This window comes from Acipenser ruthenus, chromosome 7 (genome assembly GCF_902713425.1).
Source record: "Acipenser ruthenus chromosome 7, fAciRut3.2 maternal haplotype, whole genome shotgun sequence".
In the NCBI taxonomy this organism is placed as follows: Eukaryota; Metazoa; Chordata; class Actinopteri; order Acipenseriformes; family Acipenseridae; genus Acipenser; species Acipenser ruthenus.
In genome coordinates, this window is record NC_081195.1 from 24,813,738 (window position 1) to 24,831,137 (window position 17,400).

At 38.7% G+C, this 17,400-nt stretch overlaps 1 protein-coding gene across 1 annotated transcript in view; it reads right to left on the reverse strand.

Moving 5' to 3' along the window:
• Nucleotides 1–17,400, reverse strand: part of LOC117415899 (serine/threonine-protein kinase D2-like) — a 38,763-nt gene that overhangs the window by 8,768 nt on the left and 12,595 nt on the right. Inside the window, exons 2-11 of the mRNA XM_034026816.3 lie at nt 11,382–11,520; nt 7,883–8,014; nt 7,379–7,542; nt 5,908–6,103; nt 4,797–4,874; nt 3,258–3,432; nt 2,337–2,454; nt 1,915–1,992; nt 952–1,228; nt 256–308 (exon numbers count right to left, since the gene is read on the reverse strand). Of these exons, the coding sequence (XP_033882707.1) occupies nt 256–308; nt 952–1,228; nt 1,915–1,992; nt 2,337–2,454; nt 3,258–3,432; nt 4,797–4,874; nt 5,908–6,103; nt 7,379–7,542; nt 7,883–8,014; nt 11,382–11,520 (1,410 nt within the window). The remainder of the gene's footprint in view (nt 1–255; nt 309–951; nt 1,229–1,914; nt 1,993–2,336; nt 2,455–3,257; nt 3,433–4,796; nt 4,875–5,907; nt 6,104–7,378; nt 7,543–7,882; nt 8,015–11,381; nt 11,521–17,400) is intronic.

A 17,400-nucleotide genomic window follows, 5' to 3' on the forward strand; every position in this document is an offset into this window, starting at 1 on the left:
GACGCTTTGAGAAACTTGTACAGGAATCAAAAATGTATTTACTTTAAAACTTTGAAAATAAGAAATGCGTGAAGCAACTTTTTAAAAGAATATCAACTCTTAAATTATGAATTCAAAAAATAATACCTGCTTGTTAACACAGATCAATTTCAAACTTATCAACATATTTTTATTTTAAACAAAGTACGGTAATTCAGCTGCATTTAAACCCAGATGCCCTTCACCTCAAACAAAGCACAAGAGCTCTCCACTCACCACATTCTCCTGAATCTGGCTGTTAGACACAGATATACTGACTGAGGCTTGTCCTGCAACATTAAAACACTGCTGTTAATGTACACAGAGAGGAGGTACATATATACAGCTATGGCCAAACGTTTTGTATCACATGTTGCTTCATGAAGTCAAATGAAACCTGCTGAATAATGTTACACTAACATATTGAATTACACACCGCTTTGTAGTTTTCACTTAACGAAAAGCTGTCAAATCGAAAAATGTGACATTTTGAAATCTAACATGAAATACTGCTTCTGGTAGACTTTCGCAATATCATTTTGTAGTTTCTTTGATTACATGATGTTAAATTGTTTAATTAATAAATGGTCTCAATCCTAAAATTCTAGGTGATGCAAAACTTTTGGCCAGAGCTGTAGAGATATGAAAATTAATTCACAGAAAAAATAAAATATAGTATATGTCATGTTACCATTCAGTTTAGAAGACAAAAAATAAAATGTAAAAGCACTTATACCCTTAAATAAGCCTAAAGTATTTTTGTTAGAAGTAATACTGAAGTAGCTGTCTTCGCAGTTAACGTTAATCTATTGTGTGATAATATATTCTTCATTGCCGATATGAATTCCACCCAACTGCTAGATAGGGGAGGGGCTAAACATGAATAATGTATGATGGGGGTGGGGCTTACCAATACCCCTGCTGCGTACTCACTGTGAGGGGTGTGTCCTTGCGGGGTGGGTGCGTCCTGGAAGATGACTGGCATGAGGGCCTGGCGAATGGCACTCTCCCAGGCTTTAGCTACCTCCCCACCCACTCCGCTGTTTGGCAAGGTGCAATTGGGGGAGCCCGGGCTGATGGAGGGCTCTTCCCCGACAAAGTAGCGCATGTTACCAGTGATGATCTCGAAGCAGTGGGGACTGGTTCCTGCCGGGACCAGACTGAAATTTTGGGCTGTCTCAACAGACAGGATCTCTGATAGCGGGATTTCCTGTGGGGAACAACACCTGTTACTGAATCCCGTTAGAGCAGTGCTAAGGGTTAGGAGCACACCCATCCATTGACGTCTCAACGAAGGTTGTCCCTGTTTTCCTTGGATCATGCCGGTTTTGAGGAAGGTGTCCCGGGATTTCAACACGCCTTCCCACTAAAAGAGCCTGGTTTTCAATATTACCCCATTTTTAATCGTATGCCTCCATATGATTAAAAAAAATATTACATATAATATATATATAACAAAACAAAGTCCTAACTCCACTTTGGAGTGCTAACTAAACTAAATATCGGATGGCTAAGCCATTTCCCCCCCCGATATACAAAACAGTGTAACAAAACAAATCCAAGAAAGTTTCAATATAAAACTTTATAAAATATAAAGACTGGGTTTTCCTTGGGTCTATACACAGGACATAGCCTTCCAACAGACCACTGCCACACTGCCCTATTTATATACACCTGTGTCCTTAATTATTGACAGGTGCGCCTCATTAAGAAACTCTGTGTTTCTTTCTGGTTAGCCATGTTTATATTAATTAATCCAATCAGGAATTGGCTTAATTCCAGCAATACATTACAAGTCTGGAATGTTTCAATACGGATTAATAAACAAGAATTCCACCAGCTAAAAGGAAAGGATTTCATTGGTTTACCAGTCAGGGGAGTAAGTGAAGTTCATACCTTGTAATACTTGCTGGTGGTGTCATTCTGAAACAGGATGATGCACTTGCAGTCGAGTCTCCAGTAGTGACGCTTCCGCTGGTGGAGAGGTCAGAGGTCAGAGGTCATGAGGGGCTGAACAAGAGCCAAACTAGCCAGTAAGGAAGGAAAGAAAGAAAGAAAGAAAGACCAAAAGAAAGACCAGGGGAGTGACAGGCAAGGAGCTGTAAGAAAAAAGATAGGAAAAAAGTCAGAGGAAGGAAAAAAAGTCAGAGCAAGGATAGCTCTTTTTGTTAAGACAAAGTTGTTTTTCTGGTGCCGTCTGGTTTTGCTCCATTAGAAATTCAAACTTTTACTCCACAATGTCATCACTTGGGAGGGACACCAGATCAGTGCGTCGATGGGGAATCTGTTATACATTGAGCTGTGGAAGAGGTTATTACCAGTGTGTCCTTGTTGTTGTAATGCACCATCCAGCCTTCTTTGATGGTGGTGCTGGACTTGCGTGTGGTCTGCCGGATTGACTGCACCACCCTCATCAGAGGAATGTAACCCATGGAGCTGCAGAGACACAGAGAGACACAGCTAACACTCCTGTCTCACACTTGGCTTTCAGACAGAAGCACTGGACTCGCTGCTGTTCATCTGCTCACCAGTGGAAAAAACAGAGAGCACTTTCACCTTCTGCAGCTGCTTAGTATTGAAAGTTGTAACTAAATCTGTTGAAATGGCCCATCATGTGCTGAGTTCTATTTCCTAGACAGATTTCCGCTGTTATTTTTCCTAGATCTTTAAACAGGCCTCAAGAATCAAAAGTTATAACTCATCATGCAAAGTCGACGATCAAGGCCTTAATAGGAATTGTGAGACATATGGGGATCTGCATATTATGAATTGTCATAATGTGACCTTAGTTATTACAAGAGTTTGGGTTATGCTTTATTTTAAAGGGCCACCTATTAATCATTAACAACCAGCTAATAAACATTTATTTTTCTTTTAATTGTTAGTTAATATATAATAGGCCAGATAAAACTGCAAACATCACAGCCCTATGGATGACCAATTCCTAGGACGATCACATATTTGAAATCGGGCTCGTCTGCATTGTGGTTATAGAGCTTTTAACCTCATCTCCCCGTCGACAGGAAACAGAATCTCTGACGGCAGTGCATCACACAACACTGCCCGCTACACTCGTTTATGTGGAACCCTTAGCTCAAAAAGAACAACGTTAATAATAAACTAAAAAAGAGGCCCTTAAAATAAATAGTCATTGGAATTATAACTTATTTTTTTTGTTTGTTTTAAAAAAAGACAACATGCTTTGTAAATAAAGAGCCTCCCGCTTTACACTCCCGCACCTCTCCGCTCCACTCGAGCCATTGGGATTTTCCTCTGGGAAGTTGTTCTCAGAGTGAGATCCTGGGATGATTCCGGAATCATCCGAGTCGTCCATGAAAGAGGCCTTGTCTCCGTCGCTGTACTCGCTGGAAAAATCCATTGGCATCTCGGCATCCACACTGGGGCTCAGCAGATCTGAGGAGAAAGGAGCCGATCACAGCCCTTGAAAAGGGTACCAGCCACAGCCCACAAACACTGAACAGATGCCAAGGGCAACTTCGTCAAGTGCTATAATTTAATTGTCTTCATTTACGGAAATATCTGCAGCCATCGAAATAATGAAATCAGTCCTTCATATCGCACAAACTAAATAAAATTTACAAACGTTACTGTTACACAGCCAGTGACACTTTACATTGTGTCTCAAATGACTGTGTATTTACATAGTAGTTACATGTATACACATAATTACAAAGTAACTACTATGTAAATACACAGTAATTAGAGCCAAACTAGGTCAAACAGAAGGATGGTGGGACATAGGTTTGACCTTCTGGTCAAATTCACAGACTACCGATCCTTTTAAAAAATTGACAACTTTACCATTTCCATTTAATTTCCTAAACTTTAGGATTAAACAAGTTTCAAATTGTTTAAACTAACACTAAATTGTGAATGTTTGTAACCAGTTGGTAAAAGCCATTTTAAGAAGCCTTTTTACAATGGCAACATGTATTTGTGTATGTGACTGTATGTTTGCAGCATTTAGCTGTATATGGAAATGACGGTGAGAAATACTGAACAGGATATAGATTGTCCTGTATGCACTTTTGGCCTGCATAATTTTGATGAGCATTTAGATGAGATTCCTAACTTAACACTTGTCTAGCATTTAAAGTCTAAACTGTAATGCCCTGTAATGCCCATTTCTGTTTCACCTCTAAAACAATGCTTCTCTACCCCTTTATATTGTTATTGTTTTTAAATCCAGCCTTGCAAGCCAGAATTTTTCATATAGATTACATTACGTGTTGCCGGACAGGGGAAAAAAAATGAACCCGAATCTAGTTACATAATTAAAAGTAGCTTTTCTCATTTCAAAAATGCTTGGGCATTACAGTTGAACCTGTCCAGACAAGTTCACGTAATGCAAGAAACCTATAAATACGTGTGGAGGGTAAGTGGGATTGTACAGCTATGGCCAAAAGTTTTGCATCACCTAGAATTTTAGGTGAGTCCAAAAAAAAACTGTACGATCATAATTTAGATATTTTCTTTATCACGTAATTAAAGAAACTACAAAATGATATGGCAAAAGTCTAGCTGCGGTATTTCATGTTAGATTTTGAAATGCCAACTTTTTTAAAAATCTGTTTTTCGGTAATTATGTGGAAAACTACAAAGCGGTGGTATGTAATTCAATATGTCAACGTAACATTATTCAGCAGGTTTCATTCGAATTCATGAAGCATAGTTCATTCTACAGGGTGATGCAAAACATTTGGCCACAGCTGTAGTAGTGAAAATGATGAAACAACCAAGCCAGTAACTCAACATACCCCCGTTTATTAAGGTTTCTCCCAAGCAGTCGTTTGGAACCTTCAAAGCACAGCGCTTGTGGCAGTTGAACTTGCAGTCTGGAAGAAAAGAAGATTATAGACAAGATATGTCATTAACGTACATGTCCAACCGCCAACAGCAGTAGCCATTGAATTCACAGCAATTTACCAATGATGTGAAGCTTTGACATCAATATTTAAAATACCAAATTGATAAATTCCACTGTTAAAAAAAGAAAAGAAAAAAACAATTCAGGAGGTCCCCGGTTCAAATCCCACCTCAGCCACTGACTCATTGTGTGACCCTGAGCAAGTCACTTAACCTCCTTGTACTTTGTCTTTTGGGTGAGATGTAATTGAAAGTGACTCTGCAGCTGATGCATAGTTCACACACCCTAGTCTCTGTAAGTCGCCTTGTATCTGCACAGTATAGCCTTACATTACTGTCCTGCAGTTAACATGTCGTTCTCAACCTTGTTTCCAATTAACCTAGTTCAGTTTGTCTGGAAACCAAAAAAAAAGAACTTCTTAAAAAATTACATCATACTTTAAATGAACTGAGGTCACTTGGTGATTCACTTCCACATTTTTCTGAACTAATTTTTCCTTTTCATTGCACTGAAACAAACAAGCCAAACCCAGTCTGTCAAAATAAAGGCGTTTTCAGTTTTCCACTAAAACAAACAGAAGGGAGCTTTTCTATACTCTTCAAAACAAAGCTAACCGCCCTTGAAATAAACTGTTAACCGAATTCTGGCCACAGTCAGTATTTACTGGATTTGCAACCCTGGTCAGATTTAAAATCCATATTTATGAGAGATTTAAAAAGGTTTTGTGAAGAGGCTGTTTTTATATTCAAAAGGCAATTCCAAATATGAGATGCTTGATATACAAAGGCACTTGGCCCATATTAGATCTCAATCTAGGGATTTTAAAAAGTTAACTCTTAATGGCTAGGCAGAGATACATGTACCTAACAGAGATGCAAGGTAACTTGGCGCATTTCCAGTGTACACCTCATCAATTAAACACAAAAGATCCATCCATTATCCATACTGAGCCACCCCAAAGTTTCACAGAGAGTACAGTGGTGCTGGTTGTATGTTCTTACCTTTGCACTGCAAGCCTTGTCTGAACAGGCCCTTAAGAAGCTTTTTGCAGAACTGACAGACAGTGGGCCGCGTGTAGGAGTGCACTTCAAAGGTGTGCGGGACCTTCACTTTGGACAGGAGCATTTTATCCAGCTGAATGGGACGTCCGGAGTAGAACCGGCGGGCCGGGTTGCTCACATCACTGGGGGTCCGAGGCTGGGGCAGGAGGAGAGAGAGAGAACGTTTATGATTCAGTTTAGTTTAGTCTCGGTTACTTTGCATTATTATCAGAATCTGTTGGCAGCAACACATTCTTCTTATTGATGAATTACAGCAGTGTGCACATGTATTAGAGCACCCAATTGCTCCAGTTTTGATTTGTTATGCATATGAAATCAAACCACAGTAACTGAAAATCTTGGAAAATTGTCTGGCAAATTAGCAATTGTCTAATTGAATTGATGACTTACAGGCCACACACGCAATTCACTTAAAATAGTGAGACAAAAGGAACTTGCATGAGACTTTTTAGAAGTTGTTTAAGATGCCTAATTAAAGCACAACGTGGTCTAACATTTTCACACACAAGTGTCTAATGACCAAAAATGTAAATCCTCACACCCAGAAGTTTTCATGCAGGTAGGTATATAAATGATTTAAATGACAAATCTTGGTGTTCTAACATATTTGCACACTAATGTAGAATCTAATTGATATATTTTTGGCATGAACTGGACTCTTACCACGGTTGACCTTGGGGTTATGATTGTGCCAATAGGATGGTGAACTTTCAATAACCTTTAGAACAGCTCGCACATTCTGCAGCCTTGCAATACCTGCTTCTGCCATCAGAGGGGGGTATTGCAATGCTAACAGATGGAACAAAGGGGCTTAACTTCATCAGCACAGAGCCCAAGTAGCTATGAAAAAGTTAAAGGACATACAGCTACATTTTAATCACATCCCCCCGTCTCTTTTTTATATATTTATTTGCCATCAGAGTTCTATAATATTGAAATCCGTATCAATTTCCTATTGTTTTACAGCTGGTTACCATCTGGCTTGGAGATCTAAGAAATCAGGTGACATTGGGAACTTTTATGATATAGAAACAGGGGGAGCCATTAAATTACAGTATTGATATGCATAGGGTAGGCACACAAAGAATAAGGGACACTCAATACTGTATTGCCATGAATATAAGCCTATATCCCGCTATTCAACGGTGAGCCTTTGCACCAATATCGCAGACGTTAGATAATAACGCTTCTATGTATGGATTAAAGTGCATGCTCATCTGTGAACAAAAAACAAACATACAAAATTACTTCTATATTTATGATAATACAATAAACTTGATCATGTCCTCACAAAGTTTCAGCACAATTCGTACAGTATTTAAAACTAATGTAGCTTACAGGCACCTCCACAAAATCCCTTTTTTAAAAATGTTATTTATTTATTCCGAGTGCATAGATTTTTAACTCTCACCATGGTGTCCTCTACAGTGGTAACTGACGAGATGGACTCAGAAGTGGACAGACGCAGGGAAGGAGTGCTGGTCAGGGACGTCGTGGACAGACGTCTCTTGCGTGCTCCGCTGCAATTGTTGGGGATGCTGAAGGCGCAGCGCTTGTGGTAGTTCAGCCCACAGCCTGCAGGGGGAGACAGAAAGCTGATGAAGGGTTCCTTCAATTGAATGTGCACAGAAGCGGTAAAGGAGATATGTAGTCTGGTCAAACAGCAACAGAGGTCGACCAACTATGGTCTATACCATGTGCTTGTGCTAACGAACAACAATATTATGCACGTTTGCCATACAATGAACTTGGAGGACATGGAAGGACGGATTAAACAGAGAAAACTGACTTGCATTGCAGTTTAAAAATCGAGCAGGATTGGGCGACACTGCAATTTACAGCCACTTGGCATTGGAGCTTCTGCACTGAAATACGACAGGCAGCGCTGCCCTCTAGTGGACAGAATGGTACTGACCGTCACACTTCAGTCCCTGCCGCACCAGGCCGAACAGCATCTCCCCGCAGTGATCGCAGAACGCCGGCGCGCGGTACGAGTGCACATTGAGCGCGTGTGGGCGAATCTGGAAGTCCTCAAATGTCGCAGCAGCTGCAAGAGAAAGACGTAAAACAGACTGTATTCGACACTCCAGATTTGTCACGAAGCAACAGCACAAATCCAGCCCAAACCACATAAATATCCCCTAAATTATGCAGTTACCGGTACCACTTTACATTAAGTGTCTCCAATTACTGTGTATTTGCATAGTAGTTATTTAGTAAATGCATGTCTGCTTACACATAATTACAATGTTATTATGCATAGTTTCAATGTACTTAATGTGTAAATCTTCCATAAACAGTTGAATTTGACAAAAAAAACATGGGTGTCATCTAGCAGGTAAAATATGTTTTAACCAAAAGATATTACAAAAACAAAGTTATATATTTTTTATTTAGAAAAAAAAAAGTCTTAAGGGAGTCTTTAAAATTACAAACACACCCTTCTCACGGAAATTGACAAAAATAAAGTCTCTTTTTGCAAACCCCCTTGCACAGATGGTTGGTGACAGTCGTGGGGGGAGGGGGGGGGGGTCTTTATCAGAGTCCCCTGGGCTCTCTCATGGTCCAATATAGAAGGGGACTCCCCCAGGATTTCATAAACAACATAACCCCCTCCTCTTATAATGTTGAGGACAATGGCACTGGCTACTACACTTAGTCACATCATAGTGCTGCACTGGCATCTGTTGTAGAGATAAAAGCGAACAAAATACCAATTTTGTAATCAGCTTGTAATCTTTATGGTTTGGATAAATTTAAAGGTTTGGGGGGTGAGACTGTGATTTAAAGTAAATGGTAAAGTAACTTCATAAATCTTGCCCGTTATGCACTTTTGAAAGAAAGACACTGCAAACCTCTATTTTAAAGTTCTCAGTTTCCTTGCCTTGTCTTCCAGGAAGTCTGGTACTGCTTTACTTAATTGGTCATTTCACCCCAGCAGTGTCTACAAGGTCAAAGCATCTTACTGGCTGCAAAGCATGTTAGTCATTTGAGGAAGCAGCTAGGATGCAGGCGCTTGTGGAAGCATTGATGCTTCTCAAGCATTTTCCTACAGATAAAACATGCATGGCATTTACAGTCGCAGTTGTTCACCTTCACACTGAATGAAAGGAAGTAATTGGCCCCACCCATTCAACAGCTTCTTTCCAGTCACTAAGCTAACCAGATGTTTTCCCTGCCAACTGCTTTTCGACCTACTGACATGACTAAGGAAGCGCAAGTGTTTTCTGCGAGAGGCATGGAAACTGAACTTTCTTTAACCTTCTTTAAAAAAACTACAGGAAGTGCAAAACAGGTAAGACTTAAGGAATTGAGACCTAGTAATAATAAATGACAATAAAATGGCTAGAGAGCAGACGTTCATTATTCTGGAACAATAAGAAGCAGATTTAACTGAAAAGCACATTAACACTGCAATGCCCATTTCTGTATCACATACAATGCAATGCTTATCCGTCGCTCTTATTTTTTATAAATCCAGCCTCACAAGCAGCAGTACAGTATGTGTTGCCAGACACTAGGTGAGGCAAAACTTTTGGCCACAGCTGTACATACTTAAAGTAGCTTTTCTCATTTCAAAAATGTTTGGGCATTACAGGGTTAAAATGGCTTTTTGAAGCTATGGTTCTGCAATGGAGGGTTGTATTGCTTTGCAGTGCGGTGCATGTGGTCGGGTGGCAGGGTGCTGTGCGACAGTGCTGCAAGCTAACAGAGCAGCACAGTAAATCTGAATGCAAAGCACCACACCAGTGGCAGCACAGCAACCTCAAACCAGCAAGAGCAACGGGGACTTCCTCTTTCTGCTTCTGCACTCAGCTGTCTACACCCCCGGATACAGTGGCACTTTTACCATTTAAACTTGTTTATAACTAAATGTAACTTCCATTACCAATTCTCTTTTAAAATCAATTCCCCCAATTCCAAATTCCCTTTTAAACTGTATCCCAACACATCACTGATCACAATTGCAATTAGCAGCATCGGGTTAAAATGAGCGTCTCACAGTGGAAACATTCATTTGAAGTCACTGTTAGTCAATTAAATTGGCTTTGAGAGAAAGCAGATGAACAATAACAATTATTAAATTGTTACCGTTCTACTGTCTAGAAGGAAGGTACCAGGCTTGCGGGCAATTCCTGTTTTTCAATTCCAATTCCTTTTTTTAAAATTAATTCCTTCAAAAAGAAATTGGGAATTGATTTTAAAAAAGGAATTGGAATTGAAAAAAAACAAAACACAAAAAAAAGTCTACCAGGATCCATAATAGTAGCACAGCATTTCATGTTTGATTTCAAACCGTCTCATTTTTGTCAGTTTTTCATTAAGTGTATGGACAACTACAAAGCGGTATGTAATTCATTATTTCAGCAGGTTTCATTCGGGGGTTTGTGAAGCAAAATGTGTTAATTCTACCGGGTGATGCAACACTTTTGGCCAGAGCTGTACGTCCAAAATGTTAAATTGAATTTCAGTACATCATAGAAGGCCCTTGTCATACGTTTATTTAACTGTGTATTGAAATCCTAGTTAACAGAACCATTAGCAATCACAGCAATTGCAATAAATTGATATGGAATAAATATTGCACAGCGATCACGATAGTATACCGACATGGAAATGCATTCATTAATTAATCGATTATTGATTAGCATGGCTTTTATTGTCCGAGCCTCAATCAAATATTCATTCATCGATTAATCAGCCTGGTGTCTTACCGTAGTTGGAGCCTCACTTATCTGGCTACCCTGAAACACTTGCTTTCCTTATACAGTTTTAAACTAAAGCTCTCTAACAATATGCACATGTATGTTTTAGGTTGCATTGCTTGGTTCCATTAATAGTGTTCAAATGCATTGTTGATTATTATTCATCTGATATTGGATTAGGCATGTGACTGCTGACTGCACCTACCAGTGTTATTTGTACCTGTGGTACAGTATGTTTAATAATGAATATATGGAATTGGTCCAACTTAACTTAAATCTTGTATTTTTTCCCCAGATTTATAAATGTTGTGAAAATATATAGTATATATATATATATATTTTTTTTTAATGTGTACATTCAGATATAATTTATAAATCTCTTAACTAAATTTAACATTTAGCTAAATATTTAACTGGCCAGCTAAATCTTGAGTTTGTATGCAAATGAGCTCCGCCCGCTTTGTGTTTTCACACAATTTGATTGGCTTACAAGAGCCAATCACATCACGTGATTTATTTATTCATTTATTTTCACACATGGCACCCCATACCAACTGTGGTATTGACCAATGGCTGCCTTACAGCCAGGTACAGTACAAAACCATTGCCATTGTAGAGTCCCTGCTGCATTACCAGTGAAGTTCATTCCGGAATGGGATTTGGTTGCTATGTTGCAAAGGCTAAGGAATAGATGGGAAAGAGACGTACCGGACAGTACCACTTCAACCAGGTCTCCTTCGTGGATGTCTGACACAGTTTTGACCAGCTGGAGAATGTTGTTGGTTCCGGGGTCATGTTTGAACAGCAGGATCTTATCGTAAATCCCATAGAAGCCACATTCAGGAAACTACAGAAAAGAAAACATATTATACGCTATGATTTGATATCACCCATTTCCTGTTTTAGTCAAACTGTCAATAGTGAAAAATTCTAAAGAATGTTCATTTTAAAAAGGAATTTTAAAAAGGAATTTGCCTACGTGTGACGGGCAAAAACAAAATTTCCCATGGAGGTTATTTCACCTTTAAGGAAACCTTGGTATGAAATGTAAACTACCAGTAATCTATTAGATCTAAATAGATTTAAACTACCAGTAATCTAAATAGATTTAAACTACCAGTAATCTTACATACCAAGGTTTTAAATAGATTACTAGTAGTTTAAATCTATTTAAACTACCAGTAATATATTTAAAACCTTGGCATGAAACCTTGGTATTAAAGTGATCTTAACTAATGTATTTGAGTTGCTTTTAAATTCACGGTTCAGTTTCTGTCATCACATCCTGGTGACTTAGAAGCACCCATGTGGTCTGATGAGCATTCTGAATCATATCTACCCTCTAAGTGTGTCTGCTACCCCAGAGTGTAACCATAAACCTTGTCCCCCCTACAACACTGCCTAGAGTCAGGGTCGGGATCAACCCTGTTTTTCAATTTCAAATTCCTTTTTAAAATCAATTCCAACACATCATTGATCAAAATTGCATTTAGCACTATTCTGTTAAAATGAGCTTCTCACAGTGGGAACAAATTACTTCAATTGAAGTCACTGTTAGTCAATTAAAACTGGCTTAAGGTGAATTCAGCTGAACAATCACAACACCTATTTATGGCTCTAAAATATCAATTCTGATTAGTATTTGAGAGACAAAATACTTCTTGTGCTTGTTCAACCTATTTCATTTGATTTTAAAATTTGACTTGGAACTGGAATTGAAAAACAGGAATTGACCCCAACCCCACCCCTAGTAGATAAGAAGTATGTGGTATTTCTTCTTGATTAATTTCTTAAATACACTAGGGGTGTTGCGGGGGGAGGGGGAACAGATAAATGGTTACACCCTGGTGTACCAGCTCTGCTTAGATGACATGTTTGAGAGCCATATGGAGGTCACAGGTGTGCTTCAAATTTCTTAGTTAAAAAACAAACAAAAAAAAACAGGATATGATGAGTAAAACATTACTGATGAATACATTAGTTAACTATTTTAAACCTGTACCAAGTTGTTCTTTAATCTGACCCTTAGGGCGTGTTTTTGAAGATCTCTTTTGTTTTGCACCACAATTCTTCCAGTCATCAGTTTCTGCGCGTTATCCACCGGCAGTGGCGTTTTCATTAGTCATACTTGTTTTCGGTTTGCTACATGTTCACTAATTGCTGCTCATTCCCTTTGAAGTTTCGGAACAAAAAAAGCACAAGTGGTTCCATTCAACAACTAATGGAAACCAGTCGAGTGGTTTTATTCAGAGAAAGCATGAGTATCAACTGAATAGACACAAACATGTGTTTTATACCTCCGCACTCTTGATGAAGGGCAAAATAAGTGCATAACGACTCATGCCCTATCCTTCAAAATAGCTGTATATATAATTTTTAAATAATATCATCATCATCATTATCATCATCAACAAAAAAAACGCATACACAATCATTACCAGATACTATATTTCTTTGACATCAAAAGCAACTATATTGTGTTGAAATACACTTGGTTTTCATTTTTACTTCACTGGTCTTCGTTCCCATACTTATTTATTTTTTAAACTCAAAGCCCACACAAAGCGTTTACTTCTACCTCTGTCTGAGATTTCACTTTTTAAAAAATAAATAAATAAATAAACTTTTAAAAATGGCATGGACACTTGTCACAACAGCTATAGGGCAGGGAAAATCGTCTCCCTCGCTACTACTGTAAGTTTTGGAAGAGAAGTTCAAAGAAACTTCTAAAAATGAAGCTTTGGCAAGAGAATATATATACAGTGCCTTGCGAAAGTATTCGGCCCCCTTGAACTTTGCGACCTTTTGCCACATTTCAGGCTTCAAACATAAAGATATGAAACTGTAATTTTTTGTGAAGAATCAACAACAAGTGGGACACAATCATGAAGTGGAACGAAATTTATTGGATATTTCAAACTTTTTTAACAAATAAAAAACTGAAAAATTGGGCGTGCAAAATTATTCAGCCCCTTTACTTTCAGTGCAGCAAACTCTCTCCAGAAGTTCAGTGAGGATCTCTGAATGATCCAATGTTGACCTAAATGACTAATGATGATAAATAGAATCCACCTGTGTGTAATCAAGTCTCCGTATAAATGCACCTGCACTGTGATAGTCTCAGAGGTCCGTTTAAAGCGCAGAGAGCATCATGAAGAACAAGGAACACACCAGGCAGGTCCGAGATACTGTTGTGGAGAAGTTTAAAGCCGGATTTGGATACAAAAAGATTTCCCAAGCTTTAAACATCCCAAGGAGCACTGTGCAAGCGATAATATTGAAATGGAAGGAGTATCAGACCACTGCAAATCTACCAAGACCTGGCCGTCCCTCTAAACTTTCAGCTCATACAAGGAGAAGACTGATCAGAGATGCAGCCAAGAGGCCCATGATCACTCTGGATGAACTGCAGAGATCTACAGCTGAGGTGGGAGACTCTGTCCATAGGAAAACAATCAGTCGTATACTGCACAAATCTGGCCTTTATGGAAGAGTGGCAAGAAGAAAGCCATTTCTTAAAGATATCCATAAAAAGTGTCGTTTACAGTTTGCCACAAGCCACCTGGGAGACACACCAAACATGTGGAAGAAGGTGCTCTGGTCAGATGAAACCAAAATCGAACTTTTTGGCAACAATGCAAAACGTTATGTTTGGCGTAAAAGCAACACAGCTCATCACCCTGAACACACCATCCCCACTGTCAAACATGGTGGTGGCAGCATCATGGTTTGGGCCTGCTTTTCTTCAGCAGGGACAGGGAAGATGGTTAAAATTGATGGGAAGATGGATGGAGCCAAATACAGGACCATTCTGGAAGAAAACCTGATGGAGTCTGCAAAAGACCTGAGACTGGGACGGAGATTTGTCTTCCAACAAGACAATGATCCAAAACATAAAGCAAAATCTACAATGGAATGGTTCACAAATAAACATATCCAGGTGTTAGAATGGCCAAGTCAAAGTCCAGACCTGAATCCAATCGAGAATCTGTGGAAAGAACTGAAAACTGCTGTTCACAAATGCTCTCCATCCAACCTCACTGAGCTCGAGCTGTTTTGCAAGGAGGAATGGGCAAAAATTTCAGTCTCACGATGTGCAAAACTGATAGAGACATACCCCAAGCGACTTACAGCTGTAATCGCAGCAAAAGGTGGCGCTACAAAGTATTAACTTAAGGGGGCTGAATAATTTTGCACGCCCAATTTTTCAGTTTTTTATTTGTTAAAAAAGTTTGAAATATCCAATAAATTTTGTTCCACTTCATGATTGTGTCCTACTTGTTGTTGATTCTTCACAAAAAATTACAGTTTCATATCTTTATGTTTGAAGCCTGAAATGTGGCAAAAGGTTGCAAAGTTCAAGGGGGCCGAATACTTTCGCAAGGCACTGTATATATATATATATATATATATATGCTGACCTATATTTAACTCATTGGTATATATCGTAAGGTGACACCTTGGTGATAAGCACAGTGACCTGTTTGACAGAAATTGGTTTATGGCCCATTTCATTTCAAGAATAGATCAAATGAAATAGTAAATGGGCCCCATCTTATTTTGAACGACATGTTTGCAGTATAAATGCAAGTGTAGTTATGAGACACCCTGACACGATTCAAAGACCTCCAGATCTCCTACCCACCTTCATATACAAAAAACAGGTAACCCAGCCATTAAACATTAGTGTAACATTAACTCTTAACCCGAGTGCCAGTTGTCAGAACTCGGAGCTCTTGGAATCAACCACTGGGGCATTAAATTCGATGTTCTTCCCTCTTATTAGCATTGCAAACGATATTGCTGTCCCTCCTTTTAAAGCAATGCTAAACAGGCACTTACCTGGCCTGATACTGCTTGGTCTGACTGCCCGACAGTTATCCGAGTTCATAGTTTACACATCACAGCTTTGAAGTAACTCATTCACAAATCCTTGATGAAGAAAGAGCCCCCTCAGCAGTTACATATGCATGCAATGCCAAAACACATTGCAAACGTTATGCACACAAGACACAAGGGTCATTACTCTGTACCGAAAACAATGACTTAAATACTGCTGCTACAGCATAGTCCTGCATAATACTGTTGCTATAGCATAGTCCTGCATATTTCCCCAAGTTATCAAGAGTCAGTCCTAGGACATAAATAGGGGCTGGTGTGCTATCCCATTTTTTGTCCACAGTTCTGTCACATACATAAAGAGTGATTGCGTAAACCAGTCTTCTTTTTTTAAATTAAGAATTAATCTCTAATGAATTATTTATCTTCAATAACGAATCGATTGCTAATTTGCTTGTTGTGGAAATGAATACCTTTGTCTGCTTCGTACCTTAATGAAGGCAATGCTAAACCGAAACATGTCAGTTTTTTTAATTTTTTTATTTAAAAAAAAAAAAAAATTTTAAATCAGTAAATAATTTCTCATATGCGAGTTGCAGGGTTTCCTTTGCTTCCTTTTAATAATGTTTTTAATGCTACGCACCAACGTTGACTTTTGTGATGCAGCGCCATGTTTGTCTCTGTCTTACTGAACCACTAAATCTCACCAGCCATCCTGTCAGTAAAATCACTATAGCAACAATGTGAGAGCATGATGTATAAAACACAGCACCCTAACACATTAAACTGAAGGACTTTTTTTCTACTGCATGGGTAGGACAACAACAATGAGCTATCTACAATATATAGCACATACATGTTTAAATAAACTACAAGACAAAATACCAGCACACAATAAAAACTATCCAAACGTTTTGGCTAAAAGACTTAAGCTGGTGTACAGGCACGGTAGTTCTTGAAGACTAAAAAAACACAAGACTGTCCAGCCTTCATGTCTCAATCAAAAAAGCCATCTGATGGGCAGTCTAAATGATTTCTGTGATGAATATACTTGCCCTCCAGGGATAAGCCACATTTAGATTTTATTTACTGTCTGCAATTCTAGGCAACAGAGTTGGTGTCAATTCCTGTTTTTCAATTCTAATTTCATTTCCAATTCCTTTTTTAAAATCAATTCCAATTCCTTCGAAGGAATTGAAATTCAATATTTCAGAAACACAATTGTTGCAATTGTTCAACCGCTTTCATTTGAAGCCAATTTAATTGACTAACAAACAGTGACTTCAATTGAAGTAATTTGTTGCCACTGCGAGAAGCTTCTTTTAACAGAATACTGCTTAATTGCAATGTTGATCAATTATGGAATTAAAAGAGGGAAGGGGAATTGGAAATGCTCCATCTATGTGTATAGGTTGAACAAATCAGCCCCTTAGTTGTACCTGTAAATATTTATTATGCTGTTTTACCTTGAATGGAACAACCACAGGGTATTTTTATTTGCAGAAATCAACCAGTATCACAACAAATACAGCCCTATTGCACCCGTTTAGGCAAGTTGCCCCCTCCCTGCCACCCGCCCATTAAAAAAAGAACAGAAGTATAGTTTGAGATAAAAACAGAACACCTAGTTTAGTTTAAAAAAAAAAAAAAAAAAAAAAAACTGGTCAGACAGTTGAAGGGAAGTTGTCAAAACAGGAAATGAAATACGCAAACAACAAGGTAACACAGAGTCAGGTGGGGCTTTCCCAGTTTATCTGCCAAATACTGTCAAAATAAGCAGGCCTCTATTTTCAAACAATGTGAGGAACCCAGGCTAAAATTAGACCGGCTGACGACTGTCGAAAACAAAACTACAACTTTCTCTCCCATACAACCAGGATATTAAACT